Source organism: Candoia aspera, chromosome 1 (assembly GCF_035149785.1).
Source record: "Candoia aspera isolate rCanAsp1 chromosome 1, rCanAsp1.hap2, whole genome shotgun sequence".
NCBI lineage: Eukaryota > Metazoa > Chordata > Lepidosauria > Squamata > Boidae > Candoia > Candoia aspera.
The window spans coordinates 268226943-268251123 of record NC_086153.1 but is presented as its reverse complement, the minus strand read 5'-3'; the positions used below and the strand labels follow the sequence as shown (position 1 = coordinate 268251123).

Here is a 24181-nt window from a genome sequence, read left to right as displayed (position 1 = left end):
CATACCTAAAATTTTAATATGCATCTAATGATATAAAAATATCTGCATGACAATCTTTGAGAATAGATAATCTGGTACTTTAGACTACAGCTCCCTTAGTTCCTTGTCATTAGTTATGAACATAGATGGATGAAATCTATTCAGCATTGGACAAAGCTTGCAAAGATATGCATAAGGCAATTCTTTTCTATTAATGTTTCCACTATGAAATGGTACGATTCAGCAGATTTGCAGTTCTTTCTACAACAATCCATTTATTAATATTGGAGCTTCTTCACTGGCTGATTTTAAAAAAAATCTCCAAATTTTTGTATCTCAGATTTCTTTGCAACCATCTGCTTTATCTTAGGTGCAGGAGAAATAATGAGCTTAATATTCACTGGACTGTTCTTTCTCCAATTTATTAGTGTCTTCTTTTCAAATAGGACTAGATCAATCACTTTAAAAGGCTGACATACTTTATTCTTAAAGCTTTATTTGGCTTAATTTGTGGATCAACTAATTCCACCAAAACTCTGAAACATCTCTCTAAAAAGTCTGTTTAAATTTATCAAGGAAAAGGTTTGGAAGCCAGAGAAGGCGGACATACCCTTTTTTGGTTAGTTAAATATTAAACACACCTACAATTGAATAGTATAGCAAGGAAACTCACATCTAAAGTAGAGAAGCAAAAGGAATGACCAGTCCGATTAACAGTCACTTGCTAGCTTCTAGTGGATCATGAGATACTTGGGACCTCACAGTGTACATCCTGTGTACTTAAGGAAGATTCCATGCATATCCCAAATTAATTATGCCAAAACTCATTAAGATATTCTGGGTTTGCACTTGTGTTTGTAAATTCAGAATGCATTAGTGAAGCAAAGATGTGGAACGAGCAACCTGTTCTTCTAAGGCTGCAGGCAGTCCATGGCCTACTTTCAAAAGTCCTCTGAGGGCTAAGTTTAGATTTTTAATAAGAGATACCTGTCCCATTTCCCACTGCCTGCTGCATGGAGTGTCAGAAAGACAAAGACAAAAGAGGTATTTGGCAGGAAGAAAACAGCTCTCTCCATCTATTTCAGCCCTGAGAAACTCAGCTCAGCCTTGCTTAAAAATGAAAACAAATAAATGTAAATAGTCACAAAATGGTGCAAATATACGTATGGAAATGAAATAGAGATACCTTTTTCTGGTTTTCATTCAAGCAAGAAGTAGAAGCATCCTCCTATATTTAGCTATTGGAGGTAAGGGAACTGCCCATCCTGTTTTATGCAGGAGTGTCTATTTTTAGGGCCTTTAAAAAAAACAACAGTAGTGCTAAATATGGGTTCAAGCTGCCACCTGGAGGATTCCAGATGTGTTGGCAGCTATTTTCCTTACAATCTGTTGTTCAACAGTTTAACTGATTGGAGGGAGAGTAGTTGGGAGAGTGAGCGAGAGCACATTCATGTTTTCTGAAAATATTGGTGCATCACTGTATTAGCAAGAAACTGATTTATGAAGATGGTAAGTATACATCTCTGTGTTACGGCATTGTCAGGTTCATCTGGTTTTTTAGGAACCTCACATTACTCATGAAAGTGAACTTAAGTTCTTTCTGGAAAAAGAACAGCTCTTCTCACATTTTATTTAAAACTGAGAGCTAATTTTCCTGCTCTAGACGAAACATATAACATCTATATGCTGGACTATGCAATGCCACCATCCTTCCAGATTTCTGACATTTTAAGAGGTCTGAACTGTATAATTGACAGTAAAGAATATCAGTATTTTAAACTTGATTGCAACAACTGCTAAAGAAGCCATGGTATGCCAGGTATTGGATTATCTCAATTAAGATTTTTAGTAGGTCCTCATCAAGCTGTATTTGAATCACTTCCATTGAGAAATCTACAATAGGACTAAGTAAAAAGCAAACACTGGATTTTATCCCCCCCCCCGTTTAATTGTGTTCGATTCTTGGAGACTGCCTGGACAAGTCCCTGCAGTTTTCTTGGCAAGGTTTTTCAGAAGTGGTTTGCCATTCCCTGCTTCTTAGGGCTGAGAGAGAGTGATTGTCCCAAGGCCACCCATCTGCCTTCGTGCCTAAGGCAGGACTAGAACTCACGGTCTCCCAGTTTCTGGCCTGATGCCTTAACCACTACACCAAACTGGCTCTGGATTTAAATTAATTCAATTTAATTCAACTTGAGTGAAAAAAGGAGCACTAAATTTAGCTTTCAAATTTTACCAATGAAATAGAAACTGGCTGTATGAGAAATACATAGCTTTTCCTTACAACTGAGTCTTAGATATTATAGAAAACCTTTCTATAAATTTGGCAGAGTTCACTGATTTTAGCAAAGTTGCATGTTACTGAAATGTCTAGAAATGGGAAAGCAATGGGACTGTTGATGGTGGGTTAAGAGATTATCTTCCTGGATTCACATATTGTGCTAAACTGTGGCTTAACCGTGATTTATTATATAAATCACATCTGGCTGGATTCAAGCCTTGTGTTCAGCCACAACTAAACAAAACATCTTAATATGTTTGTTTAGTAACCAGCACCATGGCTCTTTTTTGTAGAGCAAATCAACTGTAATAGCAAAGCTGAAACTCTACCAACTACTTTTCTGCTTGAAATCACACTGTAACTGCCTACTTCCTTTGAATGGATTTTAGATATTTAATCTTGTAAAAAATATGGAGTTAAAATCAGAGGAGGATTCTACATGCATAAGCAAAAACCCCTTCCTACCCCATAATATGTGTATATTAATAAGGGACATGGAATGTGGAATTTTGGGCAAAGGTACTGGTGTATCATGTAACACACATTTCACTGTAAAAAAAAGAGAGGCATCAATATTCTGTTTATTACATAATTGTTTATTCTTGCTTCAAGTTTTGTGCCCTTATCGATTCAACAATGAAATCTGCAGTTTGGTCCTTTCACTGACCAAACTGGATGCTGATTTAGAAACAGACCACTTGTCCTATTTGCTAACATGCTCTCTCTTGCTTAAGCTTTTAGACGTACAGAGAAAGAGCATGTCTGCATATGCCTTTAACACCTGCAGTTTACACTCAGTTGGGTAAAACAAATAGTTAGTAAAGACAGGCTAAAGGCTGCAAAGGGCTTCTAATATATATGGGTTTAAAAAGAAGACTTTGAAATTACATTTCTTTCTTTCTTGTTTTTTTCTTCTTGTCAACCATAACATAAATGATTTCACACAATGTTGTTTTCACTATTGCCCCCCGCCCCCCAATAAAAGCAACAATAGATAGAAGGCTGTTTGTTCTTAAAATGTATTAAAATGATTTGCAATCTCCTGCATTATCTCACAATCTTTCTCTGAGCTGGTAATGCTGCAGTATGGACCGGATGAAGTGGTAGAACATGAGCTCCTGACGGATGAAAAGCTAATTATGCCTTCCTCTTACATATGGTGTCTGGTGCAATGATGTGCTAAGACAAGAAGCAGGTTAAATTTTATGCTGGCATCCGATCAAGTATTGTGGGAAATCTAATGATGTTTGGGTCACAGGCATGTGTAAGTTCTCTGGGCTCAATATTTATTTATACACTTGTCTGAAATAACATCTTTACTATATTTTCTCCAAAGATATTCTTGTTTCTGAATAATACAACCAACCTCCAATCCTTACTAGAAATAGTGTTTTCCAATTTCTATTAGCTCACCTCATTTCAAGCTTATTAATGAACAATGATTTTGCTGTCTTGGAAAAAAAAAGGGAAGAAGATTGTAATATTTAAGGAGAATGTCTTTCGTTTTTCATGAGTAAATGACACTGAATGGCACGAATTCGATTCTTTGCTGGTGCAAATTCAGGCTGAAGCTTCAGTGTAGATTCATACCACCTCATCGCCTTCTCAAACTCCTCCTGTAGGAATCACAGATCCAAAATGATCAGCATTCAAAATAACGTATATTTTATAATGGTATACACCATACTGTGTTAACCTATTAGGGACAGAGTGCTGAATCTCAAAGTAAGTATCTTCAAGCATTGGGATATTAATAAGCACAGCCAAATGAACATAAGAAACAGGGCTTTCTTTTAATAGAATGTTTTTCTCTGTTACGGTAGAAGATTATGTGGATTTTCCTGCTATAGAATTATTCTGTGATACTTAGTGCAGAATACAGTAAAGTTTCACGTGCAGTACACAATATTGTTACTGAAGCTTTTAGGCCACAATTGTGCAAGTACTAATACTCATTATTTATCAGATTTATATTCTGCCTTTCCTCCAGCAGTTCAGTATGCCTAATTAGCCATTACAATATAACATAATGCTGGTGAATGAACTTATTTAACTCTTGGGCTTAAGTATGTCCTCCTCTCTTTCCTTGGCCAAAACCCAAGCTGCGTACACTTCCCCTGTTAAGAAAAATCTTCCACCTCCTCAATTAAATTAAGCCCTATTTATTATTATGCCAAAACTGGGAGGAAATAGTTACTTACCTATACCTAGTTTGTGTACTCATCTGTGAAGTTACATATAGGGGGTTCTGTACCTGCACGTTAGTGCTACTGGAATGTTCCACAGCTAAAGCACTTTTTGGTGGAAGTCCTATTGCCACACATTTATACAGCCAGGTACGGATCCCTCTTCCTCTCCATTTCAACACAGCAATGACAAAACCAAGGAAAAGAAAGCAATTCTAAGAATGTGAGGGGATGGGTTGTGTGAATTCACAGATGACCACCGAAAGAACCTCAGTTACAATAAGTAGCTAATTCTTCATTATGTTTTCTATGAAGGAAGCCAATGATGCCAAGACTATTCTGCTGTCTGCCTCCAAGAACCAATATCTAGGGTTTTATGAATGGAGAAGGCTGTATCCATTGAGGCTGCCCCACAAAGCTCTTGAAGTGGGAATGTGCCTCAGGATACTGAGGTGGGCACAACAGAGGTGGGGTAGCCTTCAATACTCTCTGGTCATGCATATTAGCCAATATGTATCATAGTTTGATACTAGCCAGGGTTGAAACTGGCATTTCTTTTCCAGATTCCCTATAGCAAAGGAAGAGGCATATATCCTTTTGGAACAATGCTGTTTGATGAAGGCAGAAGGTTATGACCCTACGCAAATCTAGAGTGTGAAAAGGCAGAGAGTCGTTTGCCAAAAAAAAAAAAAAAACCCAGGCAAGAGCATGTTCTGATTCAGATGAAAGTCCAAAACTGTTTTGGACAGAAAGGATGGATTGGGGCAGAGGAAAATCTAACAGCGATGGTGTAATCATACGGCTGCTAACTCACTAGTTTCTTCTCACTGATATGGCAATTAAAAAACTGTCTGCTAAGCAAAAATTGGGTAATTAATATGTACTCACTGCTGTTGAATCTTTGCTATGAGCCTGACTAGTAATAATATTGGGGAAAGAAGTAGAATAGTTGTCTCATCCAGAAAAATAGAAATATCTCCTGGAGATCCCTGTTCCAATCTCATTCTGTTGCATTATCTGCTGCACTGACAGTTGCTCTGAGAGGCAAATAGATCTGGTATGTGATATTTCCACCCCCTAAAAAGGGAGGTGAGGACAACATGCTTGATTCTCCATTCATAGGAGACCTGGAGTGATCAACAAAGGGAGTTTGTCAGGACATCGTTCTGGCCTGAAATATGAACTATGATGAAATAAATTCATTGCAAAAATACACTAGTTTCAAAACCAAAGGGTAGGATGAAGGTCTTGTTTGCTGAAAACCATAGACATATTGTTGGTTATATTTGAATGAGACAAGAGGTGACACCTATTTTATTTGATTTCTTTAGCTGCCCATCGGAACAAGTGACACCTAGGGTTTTGCTGCACTTTGTATCCAAAACTAAAAAGGTGTTTTGAAGAGGATGGTGTACATGCTGCACCTGTCAGTGCCTCCTTAAAGGAGCTGCATTTTTTCCTGGGATTGGGTGATAGCCAAGTGATTCCAAGAAAATATGTGAGTTAAGTGCATGCCCAGACCCACTTTGAATCACCTTGTCACACCCTATCAGTGCCTCCTTAATTTCAAATGTGTATTTGTCCAGACTCAGATGGCTACTGTGCAAGCCCTGGAGTCTTCTATATCTAGGAAATAATATCCCCCATAATCATTGTGCTTTAGCAATGGCATGTCCCTCTCTGGAGGAAGTTAGATGTCCTTGTATTGTTAGAAAGATCGGTTCTAATGTGGATTACAGTACTTTAAAGGAAGGCATGGTAAGGAGTAAAGCTTCGAAGTTCACAGTCCTAAGGCATTCCTAGCTTCAAATTCCAGGTTGATACTTACTGGTATCAGTCAGGCATATGAGGCAACCAAGATGATTAGAAGCCTCTAAACCCTGGAACTCAGAGAAAGGCCTATTGGCCTCAGTGCAGTGACCAAATGGAATTTATGAAATCTGAATAAAACTCTGGGTAAATGTTTTTTAATGTCACCCTTCAAGATGGAACCTTTGGTTGTGTCAGGCAAGTAGGATTATTTGTCTTTTGATTGCCTCATCTTATTGGTGAAAGGAGCATAGGTGCTGGTGGTATTAGCAATGGGTTCCTCAGGTAGTAGTGCAAAGGGAAATGCAGGTAGCAAAGTTACTTCAAGGTCATAGATGGTTCAATCTGTGTTAAATGCTAATCCTGTCCTTTTTCTTTTGACATCTGGAATCATTTGACTCAGCTGGAGGCTACTGGTTGGAATGGTCTGGTGTTACTAATCAGAATGGGACCAAGGATGAGGGGTAGGGTGTACAGTGTCCTCTCCTGTTTAGTTTTTTGCACCACACCAAATCATGTATCCCTGACATAAGTTCCATTGTAAGAATGTTCAATGGGCAGAGTGAGACTATTTAAATTGGGCCAGGAACATCCTGAACTATTGAATTGGCCATCCACATCAGTACCCAATGGTAGAAAGAATGCTTCTCCCTCATAGCAGGAGGTAATATTCTATTTTATGGCCCTCCATCAGGTACAAGGAGTAACCATCTGGAAGTAGTATCTTACTGCCACTTGACTGATATTATGAAATGTTACCTCGTTATAATGCTATATAAAAAAATACAAAGGAAGGATACAAAAGAGGAAACCCAAGTTCTATGGAGACTGAATATCTGGAAGATATTTCTAGAATATTGCTCTATGGCTGAAAAAGAGCAGGGGGGGAAGGGAAACCTCTAGCCAGCTATATAAGGGATGGTGTGGGACTCCCATTAAAAAAGTCCAGAATCCATGTTGATTCAAAGGCTAAGAATAGGTGGGGCTGGCTGGGGAGTTCTAGGGGTTGAAGTCCACACATCTTAAAACAGCCAAAGTTGAAAAACACTGTTCTAGACACTAGTGGGCATTTTGTTTTAATTCACATGGTAAAAGGGTTTGGGTGAGATAATGATCAATGTTTGATCTTGGCATGTTTCAGTAGACATAGCTCTTTCTTTAGTACATAATTTATATACCACCTTTCTGTTGTTATAATAATTACTCTTTGCCCTTCTCAGGTTTGCAGTTAACTGCAACTATCTGCTTCCAATCACTGTTTTGCAGATATGGGAGGAGAGAGCCTGAGCAAGATTAATTTATTCTGGTTCATGTGTCTCTAAAACGTAACTTTGTGTTACTTCTGAACCTAAGTATAAAGTATGAGATCTTGTGCTCAACTCACGTTACCCGTGTTATAGAGAACTTTGTAAAAATGGAAGTACATACACATTTTCCACATAAACAGCTATATGTTTAAACTAATTTAGTGTAGGCACACTTTGTCATTTCAATCAAACCAGTGCTGCATAAGATATATAAACCACATCCAATGTAAAACTATGCATTTTCCCCTTTGTTAACTATAATGTCATAAAAATACCATATGAACCAGATTAATGTCCTAGGTCAGTATGTAATGACTGTGGAGAAAATGGATGGCTATCACACAGAAGTCACAATAATTACTTAATCTAGAAACATCTAAAAATAATTTAGAGATAATTGAAAGGGAACAGATATAATTTCATTAAATGAATTAAGATTATGTTTTCATTTTTAGCTATGGCTAAAATAATAATAATAATAATAAACATTATTATTTATTTTATTATTATAAAATTATGGCTCAGTGGCCCAACACAACTTCTTCCCAGCTTATCACTTTTTTTCTTCAATGGAAATAAGCTGCTGCTTGGTATGGCTTTTTAAAGCATTCTTAAACTCTTATACTTTCTGAATGAAAGCTATGAGATACAGCATACAATAGTGGATTCTGGTAAGAAGAAATGAACCGCATGGTAGAAAGAATAAACTAAATTACATCACCCTAAAAAACGGCAGGATTTCACGGGATCCTCATCTCTTTCACTTCTATATCAAAAGAGATGACTTCTTACTTGCTGATACTCTCATGTCAATATGTTTCTTTGTTTCATGTGTTAATTCAACAGATTACTAGTCCTCCTAATGCCAAAACTTGATACTTTTATCAAACATTAGATTTGGCAGAAGAGGATGACAAGTGACTGGTTATCACAATTCCTCCCCACAAGTTACTTCTAACCTCCAACTTTTTGAATGAAGATGGTCATTATCCCATTATTAGATAATGTAGACAAAGAACATCTCTTTACAATGCAATTTACAAAGAAATGTATGGTGGATGATCAGCAATTATCTCTGCCTTTAATGTTCTGCAGCCAATCATTAGACCACTCTCTCTCTACCAATTTGATCATAAGAACTTTTTCATTTGTATTTACACTTGTAGGGCTGCTGTGATTTCATGAAAAAAGGATGTGCTTTGCTCTTGCAGGCAGCATGTTTGTGTTAGATTCAAGTAACACATAGGTAGATGCATCATTTGCGTCTTATATAAATTCACTATTAGAAGAGTTCTGTGGGCAGTTTTCACATAAGTGCTATATATATTTATACAACTAGGTATAAAGGAGAAGAGCCTACTATGGCTCCAGGAGTTGCAGAACAGTCAGGGTTGCCAGGATTGTGGCTCAATCAAACTCAACCCATCAAGAGAAGCATGGTTAAAACTGCCAATAATATTAATTAATTAATTTTTATCCTGCCTTTATTATTTTTATAAATAACTCAAGGCGGGGAACATACCGAATATTCCCTCCTCCTCCTATTTTCCCCACAACAGCAATCCTGTGAGGTGGGTTGGGCTGAGAGAGAACGACTGGCCCAAGGCCACCCAGCCGGCTTTCAGGCCTAAGGCGGGACTAGAACTCACAGGCTCCTGGATTCTAGCCCAGCACCTTAACCACTAGACCAAACTAGCTCTCTGATGATGATGATGCTTGTTCTGAGAGACTGCATATGTTATGGGGTTTCCCTGCAAGTTGAGAGTTTGTATGACTAAGATGGATTTAAACAGTTAGGCTTCAGGCTCAAAAAAAACAGCCTAGGGGACAGGTGAAGGTCCAGAATTCAACTCCAGGAAAGAAGACCACATGGATGCTGAGCAAAGCTCATCCTCTCCCCACACTAAAATATGGGTGAGCACCCCAAAGCACAGTTCAGAAAGTTCTGTCACATCCAAATGATAAATTGAGAGGTGGGGTGGAGTAAAATTTACCAAAAACTTTCAGAATGGAAAAATAATAAAAGGAAAAGATTCTTTTATTTTACAAACTGCTGTTACGTGATGTAGGTGTGGACTGCTGTCTCCTGTTTTTAAACTACTCTGTCACTGAGACTCAGAAGGCTATAAAAAGAAATGGATCAAAATTTAGCAATTGTTTACTCACCATTGCTACATAAACATTAGCCAAGGTGAAATGATTGACGACAAAGTGTGGGGCAATTTCTACTGCCATTGTAGCCACAATGATAGCATCATTCCAAAGCTTTGCATTGTGGAATATATTTGCTAAACTTATGAGAGGCACATCCTGAAAAGAAGAAAAGTGGAACAAATCCAGCGTGAGGAACATGTTGCTTTTAAAAATCAGGCTATTTAAAATAATGGTTATTGAAAGAATCAGCACTTATTAATGTCAGCTTCCATTTCTTGTTCCTAATACACAGATTTTAATCAATAAGGGGAAAAAGTCAACTGTTCCAGTGCAGAAGTTCTCCTGCCTCATTTAACCAGCAAAGTGTCAACAGAGGGATTTCTGCAATTAATATCAATCATCTAAATCAATGAAGATGAGAGGACACATTTTTTAAAATGGCACTCTTGAAAAATCAGTTTATTTCTACATTAATAGGTAGATCTGAAACTTGTTCCATCTTGTTAGGGAAGCAGGATTATAGTCATTCAAAATTTCTTCTTCTGTCTATTGCAGGGTTTCTCAACCCTGGTAACTTTAAGATGTGTGGACTTCAACTCCCAGAATTCCCCAGCCAGCATGGCTGGCTGGGGAATTCTGGGAGTTGAAGTCCACACATCTTAAAGATGCCAAGGTTGAGAAACACTGGTCTACTGTAAACCTAAAACACAGGAATAAGACTGGACATTCACTTGCACTGGTCTGCCTCCTCCCCACTGCAATGCATTCAGCTCGTGTTTGTTCTCTGAATTCCTGTGGCTACTTTTTATTTGGTGCAGTCACAGAAAACAACCAGCAAACTACTCCATTTTGCGAGTGAAGTGTTTCTGCATCTGCATCCTCATTTATATATTTTACCAAGGGGCTGATGACAGCCCATATAACGTATTCCATAATTTATTCATATGAACACCATTCCAGAATCCTTAGACTCAGTGAAAGCATATACACTGCTACATATAAAATGAAAGCTGTAATCATAGACATATCGCGCCCGGTGTTATTTATTACACCCACCTTCATGTAATATGGCGTGTGATGTAAGGCTTGCCGCAGGCAGTCAATTGCTTTCTTCCCTTGACCTTTTACCCTCCAGTAAAGGGCTGCCATGCTGGAAAGGATCCATGAAGTTTGATTCTGGCATAAAACACAAGAAAGAAGGAAAATGTCGCCTTACATTGATTACATTTGTTTCATGCTTTTACTATTTTCCCCTACCATTTCATGCTTGTTCAAAGTATAGCAATTTAGAACACCTCTTAGTAAGGTACACTTTGTATAGGGAGCCATACTGTCAGAGGATGTATGTCAAACTGTAATACAAGTATGTTTAATTCTTATTTCAAGATCAAAACTTTGATTTTTGCTTAGCAGAGAAATACCGCCACTTTGTGGTGATTTAAAACAATTCCTTAAGAATCTGTTTTTGAACTAGCGGGTGCATTTGGAATTTTGAAGCCATAGTGGGGCCACTCTCACAGAATGGTTCTTGAAGCGTTAGAGATTGTCTATTCAATCAATGATTACCAAAGTGGGAAATCATAAAACACTCATATACTAAAATGCAAACAGGTAAAGATAAAGTAATTTCTCCAAGGACTTCAATACAAAGCAAAGGTGGAGTCTGAGCCCAAATAGCCAAAACATGTATTTTACCTGCACGAAACAGAATAAAATACCATTTCACAAAAGGCAAGCAGGTGACACGCAGGGAAATACACATACTGAGGCAAAATGTCCAGCCACCCCACACTTTCACAAGAAAAGGAATGGTGAGATGTGCATGCTGCTCACCCAGAAAACCCGAAGCGCAAAGCCGACTCCACACTAGAATCAACACGTTGTTCCACAAACCCACACAGATAAGTGGTAAGAGGTCCCCTCTTCCTAACCATCCCCATCTGGCCTACAGGATGTTCTCCACCTGTCCCCTGCTGGTGTACTTTTTTTTAAAACACATTTCACAACAAAGAAATCACCTGTTCTTATTTTTTAATAATGTTCCTTGGAAAAAAAATAGTGACAGTGTTGGAGAGTGGTGCTTTGTTCTGAAGAAGAATAATTACGTAATAGATAAGACAGACTGATAAATAGAAGCAGGAAACCCTGAAGACTCTAGGGGAGGTCAGGGATCCAAGTGTTCTGAGAGCCATTCTCCGATGAAGTGCCTTGAAGCAGTCAGATGATGATGGGGATGGGAGTCAGACAGGGAGTTTGGGATGGACACTGGCATGTGACTATTCTTTTGAGGACAAAGAACTGGTAGTCTCCCTAAAAAAATGCATGGTTGTTTGAACTGCTCTGAGGCTCTGGCACACTCCAAAAAGGAAATGAAAAGGTGTCTACTGGAGATCAGTCTGAATCTTCAGATTGAGAAGCTGAAGTACTTGACCAGTCTGAGCATCAGCCTGCACCAGGTGAGGAGATACAGGTACAGGCTAAGTCACTGGACCCACAGCCAGAGCTAGACAAGGTCCTGAGCCCAGCAACACACTGCAAATTATGAACAGAAGATCAAAGGAACTCAACCCATTTACCTAAAAGAAAGAAGTGTGACTCAACCAATTAGTCAAGCTGGTGGTAATGACTTTATATGAGAGATGGCTTTTATGACTGGCTCTTTGTGGCAAACAGTGTTCAAATTTCCTGTCCATGACTCTCTGTATATTGTTGTTGGATTACCTAGAACCTTGGACTCGAAAAAGACCATTGTTGCATCTTCCTGAACTTGGGGTTTGTTTCTCTGTACTCTCTCGCTAAAGCAAGCTCTTGAGCCTGTTTTCTATGAAGAAAGCTTTAAGTCTGCAGTGTGCTTTGTGTTACTTTGGTGAAAGATTTATGATTGCAATAAATACCTTGAGTTTGTTATCAGAAGCTAGTTATGTGTGCGTAACTGACAGCACAGAACAGACTGTTTGCCACCCCCACATCAAAGGAGTTGACTCCTTTAACTGCAGTCATTGAAACTGAGGAATTACAAGTTGAAATTCAAGTACTGAATGTACAGCTTCTCTGATTGACCATGCAAAGTGCACACAATTTATGAGTGCCTCCAGCACTGTGATATAAATGTCCTGAAATCTTTCCCACAGACCAGGTTAAAGCTGGTTTTGTTATCACCTTATTCCCCGCTGAGCTACAAAATGGGCTACTCCTCTGCTACTCCAACAGAGCCTGTTACTGTTTAATTATGACAAATCTGTCAAGCATTTCAAGTTGATGTTTGAAGACCCAACTAAATCAGTCACAGCAAATGGAGTATTAGAGACATATAGATCAGAACATAAGGGAAGCCAGTCAATAGCTGGTTATGTAAATGACATCAGGCTCTTGGCACAAGAACTGTAGTGGAATGAAGTGGCTCTGATGGAGTATTCCCAGAAAGGACTTGCAGATGGGATACTGGATGAGTTGACCTGAGTGGAATGCCTTTCTTCCCTGTAAGACCTGCCTACTGATGCCAGCTTATTGATGGATGCCTTGAACATTGAGGCTGGTGCTGTCCAGACCTCATTTGGATACAACCTCCCTTTAGACCTCAAATGCAGGGACCTCCAGCCACATCCCTTAGAGCCAATGCAAACAGGAGCCAGATCTCATTTATCTATAGAAAGAGGGCCAGGGACATTGGGCCACTACACACACCATATGCCAGGAAACAGGCTGCATCCAGTCTAGAGGTGTTCCCAGACTGGGGAACCACAACTGCTCAGCTAGACCCAACCCCAAGTGCACTATTTAGCCAGCACTTGATTTTTCTTATAAAGATCCAAATGCCTGGTGGTCCAGCTCTACAGGCCATGACTGATTCTGGAACCACTGGTACTTTCATGGACATTTGTGGAGGATCATGGGATTTTGGAACATTCCACCCAGCCTTCTGTACCTATGAAAACAATTGACGGTAGATGCCTGCTACTAGGACTAGTAGTCTGGGGGGTACTGCACAGCTCCATAAACATGACCCTCAAATCATCTAGTCAAAAGGAATGGTATATTTCAGTTCATACAACTTTGAGAGGCAATTCCTGTCCAATCCAGTGGTCCTAGCAACCAAAATAGAAATGAAAACATGATCAGACTTCCAGTTAAATATGCAAACTTCAGTAATGTTTTCAGCTTGATATCAGGAAATTGATTAGTTATCAGTACATCATCCCCATGACTGTCCTACTGATCTGGTTCCAGGAGTCAAGATCTCAGTGGGGTGGATATACCCATTTTCAGAATCTGAACTTACAATTCTGCAAAATTTCATAGCAAAAAAGAAAAAAAAATCCAGATGGAGTTCATTCATCCTTCCACTTCACTCTTAGCATTCCTATATTTGTCAAGAAAAACTTAGGAGAACTGAAGCTCTCCAATGACTACTGGGCCCTCAGCAAGTTCACTATCTGAATTGGTATTCTCTGCATCTCAGGACTCCTAGAGTATCTAAGGCAGGCCTGTACAACATGCAGCCTGCTGATGTTTTAAAAAACCCAATAAATTCACTGCTGTCACTGTCTTGAAAGACAGGTTACTGAGTCCCTCTAATGTCTCCAGACCTCACCAACATCAGTAGCTCCAGCATTGCCATCACTCTGCTTGCCACTGAACAGCTGATCAGCGTGCCAGATGTTCCTTTGCAGCCCACAATTATTTTTAATTTATCAATGTGGTGTTTTACAAGTTATGCAGGCCTGATCTAAGGAATCCCCAAATTGAAAAAAAAAACACCTCAAGAGGAACCTACAACTTGATATGGTTCTGAGAAAGCAAGGCAAACTGCTTTTTGTACTTGGTGCAGCCATTCTGAATAAAGGGTAAATCCATTTGCAACATCACCACGTCATTCCGGCACCTGATAAAAGATACTGGGGAGATTTCATGGACTAGTTTGTTATCATCTACTTAGATGACATCCTGATTTGTCTTTCCTTCAGCAACACAAACACCACGTAAGAATGATCCTGTAACCTCTCAGAGAACATCACTTGTATGCAAAGGTTGAAAAATGAGAGTTCAAAGTTCTAACTATTGATTTTCTGGGACACTGCATCTCTGCCAAAGGGATACAGATGGATCCTGCCAAAGTCGAAGCTCTCTTGTCCTGACCAATTCCAATGGGGGCTAATGATGGTCAGAGGTTAAACGTTTTTGCAAACGATTATTACTTCTTTATCCTGATCTCTGTAAATCTCACAGCTCCTTTAACTAACCTGCTTCAAAAAGGTATATTGTTCAGATGGGATGTCCCAATCCAGAAAGCTTTTGAAAAACTAAAGGAGGCTTCCTCTCCCAGGCCCACCCTCTAATATCTTGACACTACTAGACCACTGGTAGTAGAAATTGATAGCTTTGACATTGTAGTGGGAGCTATTTTGCTACAAACTGTAGTGAAAATACAGATCTTGACTCTTTGTGCTAAATACTTAAGAAAGTGAAACGCACCAGAACAGGACTATACTAAATGAGACAAAGAAATATTGTTTCTAATTCTTCTAATTAAGGTACCCTTTGAAACTTGGAGGCATTTACTGGAAGGGGCTCAAAATCCCATGGAAGTTCCAACTGAGTACAGGTAGTCCTCGCTTAATGACCAGTGACTGTTCAAAGTTACAATGGCACTGAATGAATGGTACTTATGCCTGGTCCTCTAAGTTATGGCTGTCGCAGTACCCTCATAGTCATGCAATAAAAATTCAGGTGCTTGGCAGCCTGCCTGCATTTACAACTGCAGGGGTGCTTCAACTCCCCCCACCCACTTCTCTCTCCACCATCTCTGCCTTTTTGGCCACCCTGCACTCTGCCACCCCTGCTGCCATGCTGCTCCCTGCTGACCTTTGCTGTCTTCCTCCTGCTGCTGACAAAGTGCGCCTGGCCTGGCCCTTTGCAAGGTAGCTGCTGGCCTCATGAGGCCTTCTTCTCAAGGCCATGTGTGGCTTTCTAAAGCCTTGTGAGAAGGCCGTGTGCAGCCAGTAGCTGCATTGCAAAGGGCCAGGCTGGGCACACCCTGTCAGCTGCAGGGGGAAGAAGATGGCACAGGTCAGCTGAGGGCGGCATGGACGGCGGAGTGCAGGAGGCTTGTGTGCCCTCTTGTCCCCAGCAATAGCAACCCCTGGCCCACCTGTGCTTGTGCCATGCTGCAACAGCCACTTACCCATCTGCTGCCTTGCAAACTGCTTGGGACTCATGACTTCCTGCCAGCTTCCCCACTAACTTTGCTTGCTGGAAGCCAGCAGGAAGTAAGAAGAGGTCCTCGCTTAATGACCCGCAATCCTTGCTTAACGCCAGCGATGAGGACTGCCAGGATTGCCGTTGCTAAGCAGTGCAGTCACATGACATCCAGCTTTATGACCCTACTGCTTAGCGATGGAAATTCCAGTTACAGTCATTAACCAAGGACTACCTGTATCATAACTTGAAATACCTGCAGTCACCTCAGAAGCTGACTCAACAGCAAATCCAGTGGTTATTTTTTTCTCCCGGTTCAATTTTAGAGCAATTTATATTCGAAGCACTCAGAACAAAAGAGTTATAGCTCTACCCCAGGAACCGGAATATAAAGGGAAGGTGGACTCACCACTACCCTTGACAGCGCTCCTAAGAATTTTACCACCATGACATCCTCTGTCCCATTAATAAATCAGGATAAGCAGTAGTTGCATGGGAACCCCCATGCACAGGAACATATATAAGTACTGCAGAATACTCCTACTGACCAATTTTCACCATGGTCATGAAATCAAGATCTTCTTCATTATTTGGGCTGCTGCTATATACTGTCAGTTCTTCAAGGTAGACTAGGTCAGGAAACAGATACTACATGAACTGTTAGAACTGTACTTTATTGTTATGGAATATTATAACAGCATCTTGAAAGCCTGACAGATTCTTTCTCTCCCCCCTTATACTAAAGAGAGTCAAGGTGGAGCAATATTGAGTTTTTTTGCTTACCCCCTCCTATTTGGGCAAAGCTGATGTTTACATAATGGTTGTTGAATTCCTTCCTCAATGTCATCTCTATATTCTTTTATGTATGCCCCAGTGACTTAACCCACAGGCCTTTTATTACTTCTGCCCAAAACACCTGGCTTTGGAAACCAGCGTCTTTGGATTTTATTCCTGAGTTACAAAAATCAGAAGGTGCTGACACCCTTTCAGTTGTTGTAAGTGATTTTTCTAAAATGACTCACCTTATATGTTGCTCACCCCTGCTGATAGCACTGAGACAGTTCATCTGTTCTTGGACCACATTTTTCAGTTTCATGGGTTGCCCAAGTATGTTAATTTAGACTGAGGACCCCAATCTACAGAATGCTTTTGGTGGTCTCTATTTAAAGGACTAGATGTCAAGATCTATCAGCTTACTATCCATAGTCTGACAATCACAATATCCACGTTTGGGTCTAGCATGTGGCCTGCCAAGCAGCCTTGTGCAGCCCATTGGCATTTTTTAAAAAGTAAATTCATAGCCATTGTGAAAGCCATGCTGCCAAGCGCCTCCAGGCCTCACCACTGTTGTCAGCTCCACTGCTGCTGCTGCTCTGCAAGCCACCAAACAGCTGACTGGTGCACCAGGTATTCTTTTGTGACCCACAATGATTTTTAATTTATCAATGTGGCCCTTTCCCCTCTACAAGTTGTGCAAGCCTGTCCTAGACTCTTAGAAACACAGGGATATCACTTCATTAACTGGAAGGGATATGGGCCTGGACAACCCAAGTTAGTTATTGATTCCACCTATAATACTCCCTGAAGCCTAAAACCTCAGTATGCACAGTGGGGGGCAGGTGCTGAACAGAGGAATACTGTTAGGGATCCATCTGAGCCTTCAATTCAGACCAGTCTGAGCATCAGCCTGCACCACACAAATTGGCTGAAGAAAGCACACCTGAGGAAATATGGGTGCAGGCTGATGCTTAGACTGGTTAAATTTTTCAGCTTTTCAACCTAAGTTAGGCAAGGTCCCAAATCCAGCAACATTTTGAAAATTATGAACAAAGGAAGAGCAAGCCATCAATTTGAAAAAAAGAAGCATGACTCAGCCAATCAATCAAGCTAAGAGATGGTTTTAGTGATTGGCTCTTTGTGGCAAACAGTCTAAATTCATACCCATGACTCTGTATGCTATTGTTGGATTACCTGAAACCTTGATCTTCCTGAACTCAAGACTGGTCTCTCCAAAATCCTTTGCTAAAGGAAGACGTTGTGCCTATTTTCTACTCAGAAAGCTTTGAGTTTGTAGTGTGCTTTGTATTACTTTGGGGAAAGATTTATGACTGCAAAAAAATAGCTTGAGTTTGTTATCAGAAGCTGGATATATATGTGTAACTGGCAGCACAGAATAGTGTCCTTTGGAGTATTATATACCATTTTTAATGTAATCTATTGTTTTTCATTTGCTTTAATCACATCTTTTACTTAACAAGGAACTAGCTTCCTGTCATGTTTCCTTATTGATGAAAGAGTATCAATTTGGATACAGCATCCAAATTGTGTTGGTGAATAGGTAGGTGACCTGACTAGAGTTCTCAGCGAATCTGCCAACTACAGAACTTAAGTTCTTTTACAATTTAATTCAGTACATTCGTTGAGAATCTTTTGAGACATTCTCAGGGTCTTTTGGGCAAGGAGGGAAGGGGAGAGAGAAGATTCCATGTATGAGGAATCATCATCATCATCATCATCATCATCATCATCATCATCATCTTGGTGCATTTTATTGTGAAAATAATATTAAACCAATTTGATGCAAACTCTGAGCCAAGGTATATAACACATTTAAACAAAAACTCAAGAAGGAACTTACTTCTAATTGACTTTTGCTGGGAATTTAAGGAAAAAAGCACAAAATGTTCACTATGTTTGAGCAACACTTGTATTTAAACTGAACAAAACTGAAAATGTTTTGGACGGTCTGTCATAGGCAACAATGGGACTTAGGAAAAACAAACTTGATCCCTCATTGGTTTTGTCATAGGGACTCAGAAATAAATGGGGAGGCAGTTTTTAATATATGCTACCTACCACCCAACTTACAGAAAAACTGATTTAAGAAATTATTGATATACGGGGTGTACCAAAAGCCAGGACCCACAGACAATGTATTATATAAATTATACTAAATGTTTGAATGGGTTGTCATTTTCTTCTAAACATTTCCTTACTCATTTGATGCATGACATTTGAACATTCCTCAGTAACATTTTCTCTGAAAAAATATTAATAAAATATACTGTGATTAGTCTATGGAGCCTGACTTTTGGTACATACATTTTGTACATTTAAAAATATTATGCCGTCATATAACAATGGAATCAACAGTTAAACATGCTATATGCAATCTGCCTGCACAGCCACAGCACCAAGCCTAGCAAAGAAGCAACAATAATGAACTCACTTCAACACACACTATGAACAATGTAACAACAGCAAAATCACGCCTGAAGCTAATGGCTTGAGGCTTTTCCTAATGTACATGCACAGTGCACATTTTTTGCATTTGGCAATCTGCCTGCAAAGCTCAACTAACATAGTAATATAGTTTTTGCATTTGGCAACCTGAAGGCTCAAAAGTGTAGCAACGCTATCTGTAATGCACATGCACTGTGCACATGTTTGCATTCGGCAACCTGCCTGAAAAAGAAACACAATACACAGAGAACACATAGGGAAAACAGCATTAAATTACAGCCCATGGACTGTAACTTCCCAATAGCAAAGAAATTAAAAATAGCAATAAACTTATCTATCAAAGTAGCTAGTATATCCTTAACTGATTCTCTCACATTCTATCTACTTTTAACTATCTCTAACCCAAGGATTCTCAACTTTGAGAACTTTACGATGTGTGGACTTCAACTCCCAGAATTCCTCAGCCTTCTCCCACTAGACCTGCCCTGCTCCTACTAGCTCCCTGATATTCTAGCCAATAATCAACCCCAGTTTTCACAATTAGAAGAATTATTCCATTAATCACTTTTTATCTGGCTAGAAGTATGCAGACACATCAGAGATTCTATTCTTATTTGGTGGAGACATTAACAGACTGTTTCTTTAACATCTATATAATGCTCCGTAGATCAGGAGAGAAGTGTAAAAGATATTCAGATGACACCTAACTATCTATTTCATTTATCTCATTATGCAATCAAGAGCTGAACAAAAGCAGCCTGAATATAGATAAAACAGAGCTATGCTATTGGCAAAGTTGTCATTTATGGAAAGAAATCTCCATTATGTCAGTGACAAAATTGTGGTTGATTTTTCAAAACATTTTGCAGCCTTATGTGTACTTCTGGATTATCTACCTTTGTACATAAAGACACAAACTAGAGTAGTAGTCAGAAGTATCTTCTATAGATGACATCTAATAGGGAGACCGTTCTCCTTAAAAGAACAGAGAGGAACTATTTTTATCTATTTGTACCATTTGGATGGACTACTGTAAGAAGCTTTAAGTCCTTGAACATGACTCAGAAACTTCACCTGGTAGAGAATATCACAGCCCATCTTCCTGAAAGTATAAAGAGATGGGGTTTTCAACCACTGTGAAAAGCGTTTGACACAGCTGAAGGTCCCAGTCTTACTTTAAAGTTTTCAAAGCATTCATTCCTCCTATGTGCTAGCTCACCACTTCCACTGCTGCAAAAACAGGGCATTCTCAGCCACTACTGAAATGGTTGTATTTGCTCCCAGAACATATTATAGTAGCAAGTAGCTTTGACAATTTAAATAGGGTTGTAAAACCTAGTGTCAAGAAGGCATTTTGATAGCAGGAAAGAATGTTTTCATCGAAGGCTTCCAATTTCCAATCTCACCAATGGTTTTCCTAAGCTTCAGGAAAACTGTGAAAACCTAGCTGAGGGGGACTTTCTGTCATGCGCTGCCTACCTCTGAATAACGTTCAGACACTGGGTTGCAAAGCAGGCTCTGGTTTATTTCAGGATAGGTACAACGTTGTTAGAAAAAGCTGAGAGTGACAGGAGCGCGCCGGTGCGGGGTTTAAATACCCCGCGCCGGTCAGCGCCCCCTCGCTCTTGGTCACGTCACCCCCCTTTGTCCCATGCGTTGCCCTGCCATTGGTTGAGGGTTTCTAGGATCGCCCATCCTCAGGTTTTCATTCTTCTGCTGATTGCTTTCAGCTGGGCGATCCCCGTGGTATTGCTGCTGATGGCTTGGGTGGCTCCGTGATCCGTTTATCTATTGTTTGTTAGCCGTTAGTCGTTGTGGGTTGATGGCTACTTAACTTGTACCCCTTCACCTATTTCCTTGTCATTGTCATGAGTGCCATTGCGCTGATTACTTTAGCTCAACGGCACTCATGACATACTGCCCCCTTTCCGAATAGTGTTCTCCCCCGGGTTTCTGGGTTTCCCCCATGGAGCTGTCAAAACGCCATTTTTTTTTTTTTTTTTTTTTTTTTTCAAAGTTCCCGCCGGAGTAGTTGTCGCCCCTCCCTTTGCTCCTCCCTCTACCACGTGCCTTCCCAGGGTGTGTCCATGGTGCGCATGCTCGGGTTCTGACCTGGCGTGCGCATGCTCCAACCACACCCTGTTTGTTTGGCTCAGTTCGGCGAGGCGAGAGGCGTGGCTGGTCGGGTGCTGCTCAGCTCCAGGTAGGGCCCTTTTTTGCTTATTTGGAGTGCGTCGCCTTTGTTGTGTCTCCTGGGCGTTGCCCCCAGGTTGCCCTGTTGACTTGCTTGCCACTCCCCCGCGGCCAGGGGGCGGGGGGAGGGTGCTGGCGATCGTTTGTCACCACCCCGTGGGCCCGGGGCGGGGGGAGTGAGTCCCGGGGGGGGGAAGGTCCACCCAAGTCGCGGGCTTGGGGGGGGCCCCTTCCCTTGGGGCACGGGAGGCGGGGGGAGGCCTGCGGGGGGGGGGGGTTGGTTTTGCTGACCTTGATTGCGGTTTGTCGGGGTATGCCCGGTGGAATGCTCTGGTCAGGTCAGGCGCTTTAACGTTGTGCGCCGCCACCCATTCCGGGTGGGGGAAGTGTTTCCACCTGACCAGATAGTGTAGGGTTCCTCGTTGCTTGCGTGAGTCGAGGATGTCCCTTATCTCGAAGTGGTGTTGCCCGTCGATCATAAGCGGTGCGGGCTGAGGCGTGCTTGGGTGCCATCGGGAGGTGGTTGCCGGTTTTAGGAGGCTGGTGTGGAACACCGGGTGGAGCCTCCGGAGGTTGTGTGGCAGGTCCAGGCGTATTGCTACCGGGTTCACTATTTGCGTGACTCGGAACGGCCCGATGTACTTAGGCCCCAGTTTTTTCGAGGGTTGGGTTGACTTTAGGAACTTGGTGGAGAGATAGGCCATGTCCCCCGCCTGGAACGTCGGTTGTTGGCGCCGGTGCTTGTCGGCCTGCTCTTTGTAAGCAGCCTGTGCCTCCTTCAGCGCCGCCGTGATTACTGGCCATGCTTCCGCGATCTTCCGTCCCCAGTCGCTGGCGTCCACCTGGGGTTCCGGGGGTTGAGGTAGCTCCGGTATGGGGACGAAGTTGCGCCCCGAGACTACTTCGAACGGGGTTTTTCCCGTGCTCGTGTGGACGGCGTTGTTGTATGCGACTTCGGCGAACGGGAGCAGTTCAGCCCAGTCGTCCTGGTGGTAGTTCGTATAGGATCGTATAAATTGCTCTAAGGTGGCATTAAGAACCTCAGTGGCTCCGTCCGTCTGCGGATGCCAAGCCGTAGACAGGGCCTGTTGGGTCCCCGTCAGCTTCAAGAAGGCCCGCCAGAATTTGGAGGTGAACTGTGTGCCCCTGTCGGTCACCACACGTGCGGGACATCCGTGTAGCCTGTACACGTGGATGAGGAAGAGTTTGGCTAGTTGTTGTGAGGATGGGACTGACGTGCAGGGGATGAAGTGGGCCTGCTTTGAGAAGTAGTCCTTCACCACCCAAATGGCCGTTTTCTTCTGGCTGGGTGGGAGGTCCACTATAAAATCCATAGAGATTTCCTCCCATGGGCGGGAGGGTTCTGCCACCCGTTGCAATAGCCCCGCGGGTTTGCCTGGTGCCCGTTTGGCCCGAGCGCACGTTGGGCAGGACGCCACGTAGGTTTTTACGTCTCGCCTGAGCGCGGGCCACCAGAATTGCCGCCGTGTTAGGTGTAGGGTCTTGAGGAACCCAAAGTGTCCCGCTTGCTTGGCGTCGTGTGACCTATGCAAGATCGCCTGGCGTTGCGAGTCCGGGACGTAGATTCTGCCTTCCCCCCATGCTAGGTCTTGCGCCATCGTTACCTTGTCGGGGTTTGCCAGGAACCAGGGGTCGGTTTTGAGGGCGGCGGCGAGGTCCGTGCGCATTCCCCCTGGTAGTTGCGGTTGCCTTCTTTCCGTCGCCGGTTGTCCCGCCGTCGGCTGCGCCGTAGCGTCGAGCTGCCTCCGTGCGCCGCTTCGGGTGGTCACGGCCATCCCCAGTTGCGAGGCGGATAGGACCGTCCCAATGGTGTCTGGGGCGGGCTCTTCGTCTTGGGGCAGCCGGGAGAGGGCGTCGGCCAGGAAGTTCTTCTTGCCCGGCATGAACTTCAACTGGAAATCAAAGCGGCTGAAGAATTGTGCCCATCGGACCTGTTTTGGGCTAAGGCGTCTAGGCGTTCGTAGGGCCTCGAGGTTCCGGTGGTCCGTCCAGACCTCGAATGGTTGGGTGGCTCCCTCGAGTAGGTGACGCCATGTTTCTAGTGCCGATTTCACCGCAAAGGCTTCTTTCTCCCAGACGTGCCATCGCCTCTCTGTCTCGGAGAACTTCCTTGACAGGTAGGCGCATGGTTTCAGGAGCCCCGTGGAGTCTTTTTGTAGGAGGATGGCTCCCAGGGAGAAGTCTGAGGCGTCGGCTTGGACCACGAACGGCCGTTCTGGGTCCGGGTGCGCGAGGATTGGCTCCGTCGTGAACAGCGCTTTCAGCTTGTCGAATGCGGTCTGGCACGCGGGAGTCCAATTCAGCACTGTGCCTGGGTTCTTGGCGCGTCTGGTGTCCCCCACCCCTTTGGTTTTGAGGAGGTCCGTTAGGGGTAGGGCTATCTCAGCGAACCCCCGGGCGAAGGACCTGTAGAAATTCGCGAATCCCAGGAAGCTCTGTAGTTGCCGTCTGTTGCGGGGCCGCTCCCAGTTTAGTACCGCTTCGACTTTTGCGGGGTCCATCTCGATGCCGTCCCCGGAGATTCGATACCCCAAATAGTCTAGGCGGTCTTTGTGAAACTCGCACTTTGTGGGCTTTGCATAGAGCTGCGCCCTTCTGAGCTTGTCGAGGACTTGCCTGACTAAGGTTACGTGTTCCTCGTATGTTTTTGTGTAAATAAGGACGTCGTCGATGTAGACCAGGACCCCTTTAAACAGATGTTCATGCAGTACCTCATTGATGAGCTGCATGAACACCCCAGGGGCCCCCGCGAGTCCGAAGGGCAGTACCTTGTACTGGAAAGCGCCTAGGGGGCAGTTGAACGCCGTCTTCCATTC

The 24181-nt window shown here is 42.4% G+C and overlaps 1 protein-coding gene across 3 annotated transcripts in view; it reads right to left on the bottom strand.

Moving 5' to 3' along the window:
- Positions 1-3523: 3523 nt before the first annotated feature.
- TTC17 (tetratricopeptide repeat domain 17) overlaps positions 3524-24181 on the bottom strand; it is a 93690-nt gene continuing 73032 nt past the window's right edge. For all 3 annotated transcript variants that reach the window (XM_063289639.1, XM_063289640.1, XM_063289641.1), the window contains 3 exons: positions 10770-10889; positions 9726-9869; positions 3524-3873 (listed from right to left, as the gene is read on the bottom strand). In XM_063289639.1, coding sequence (XP_063145709.1) covers positions 3742-3873; positions 9726-9869; positions 10770-10889 — 396 coding nt within the window. In that variant the 3' untranslated portion in view covers positions 3524-3741. The remainder of the gene's footprint in view (positions 3874-9725; positions 9870-10769; positions 10890-24181) is intronic.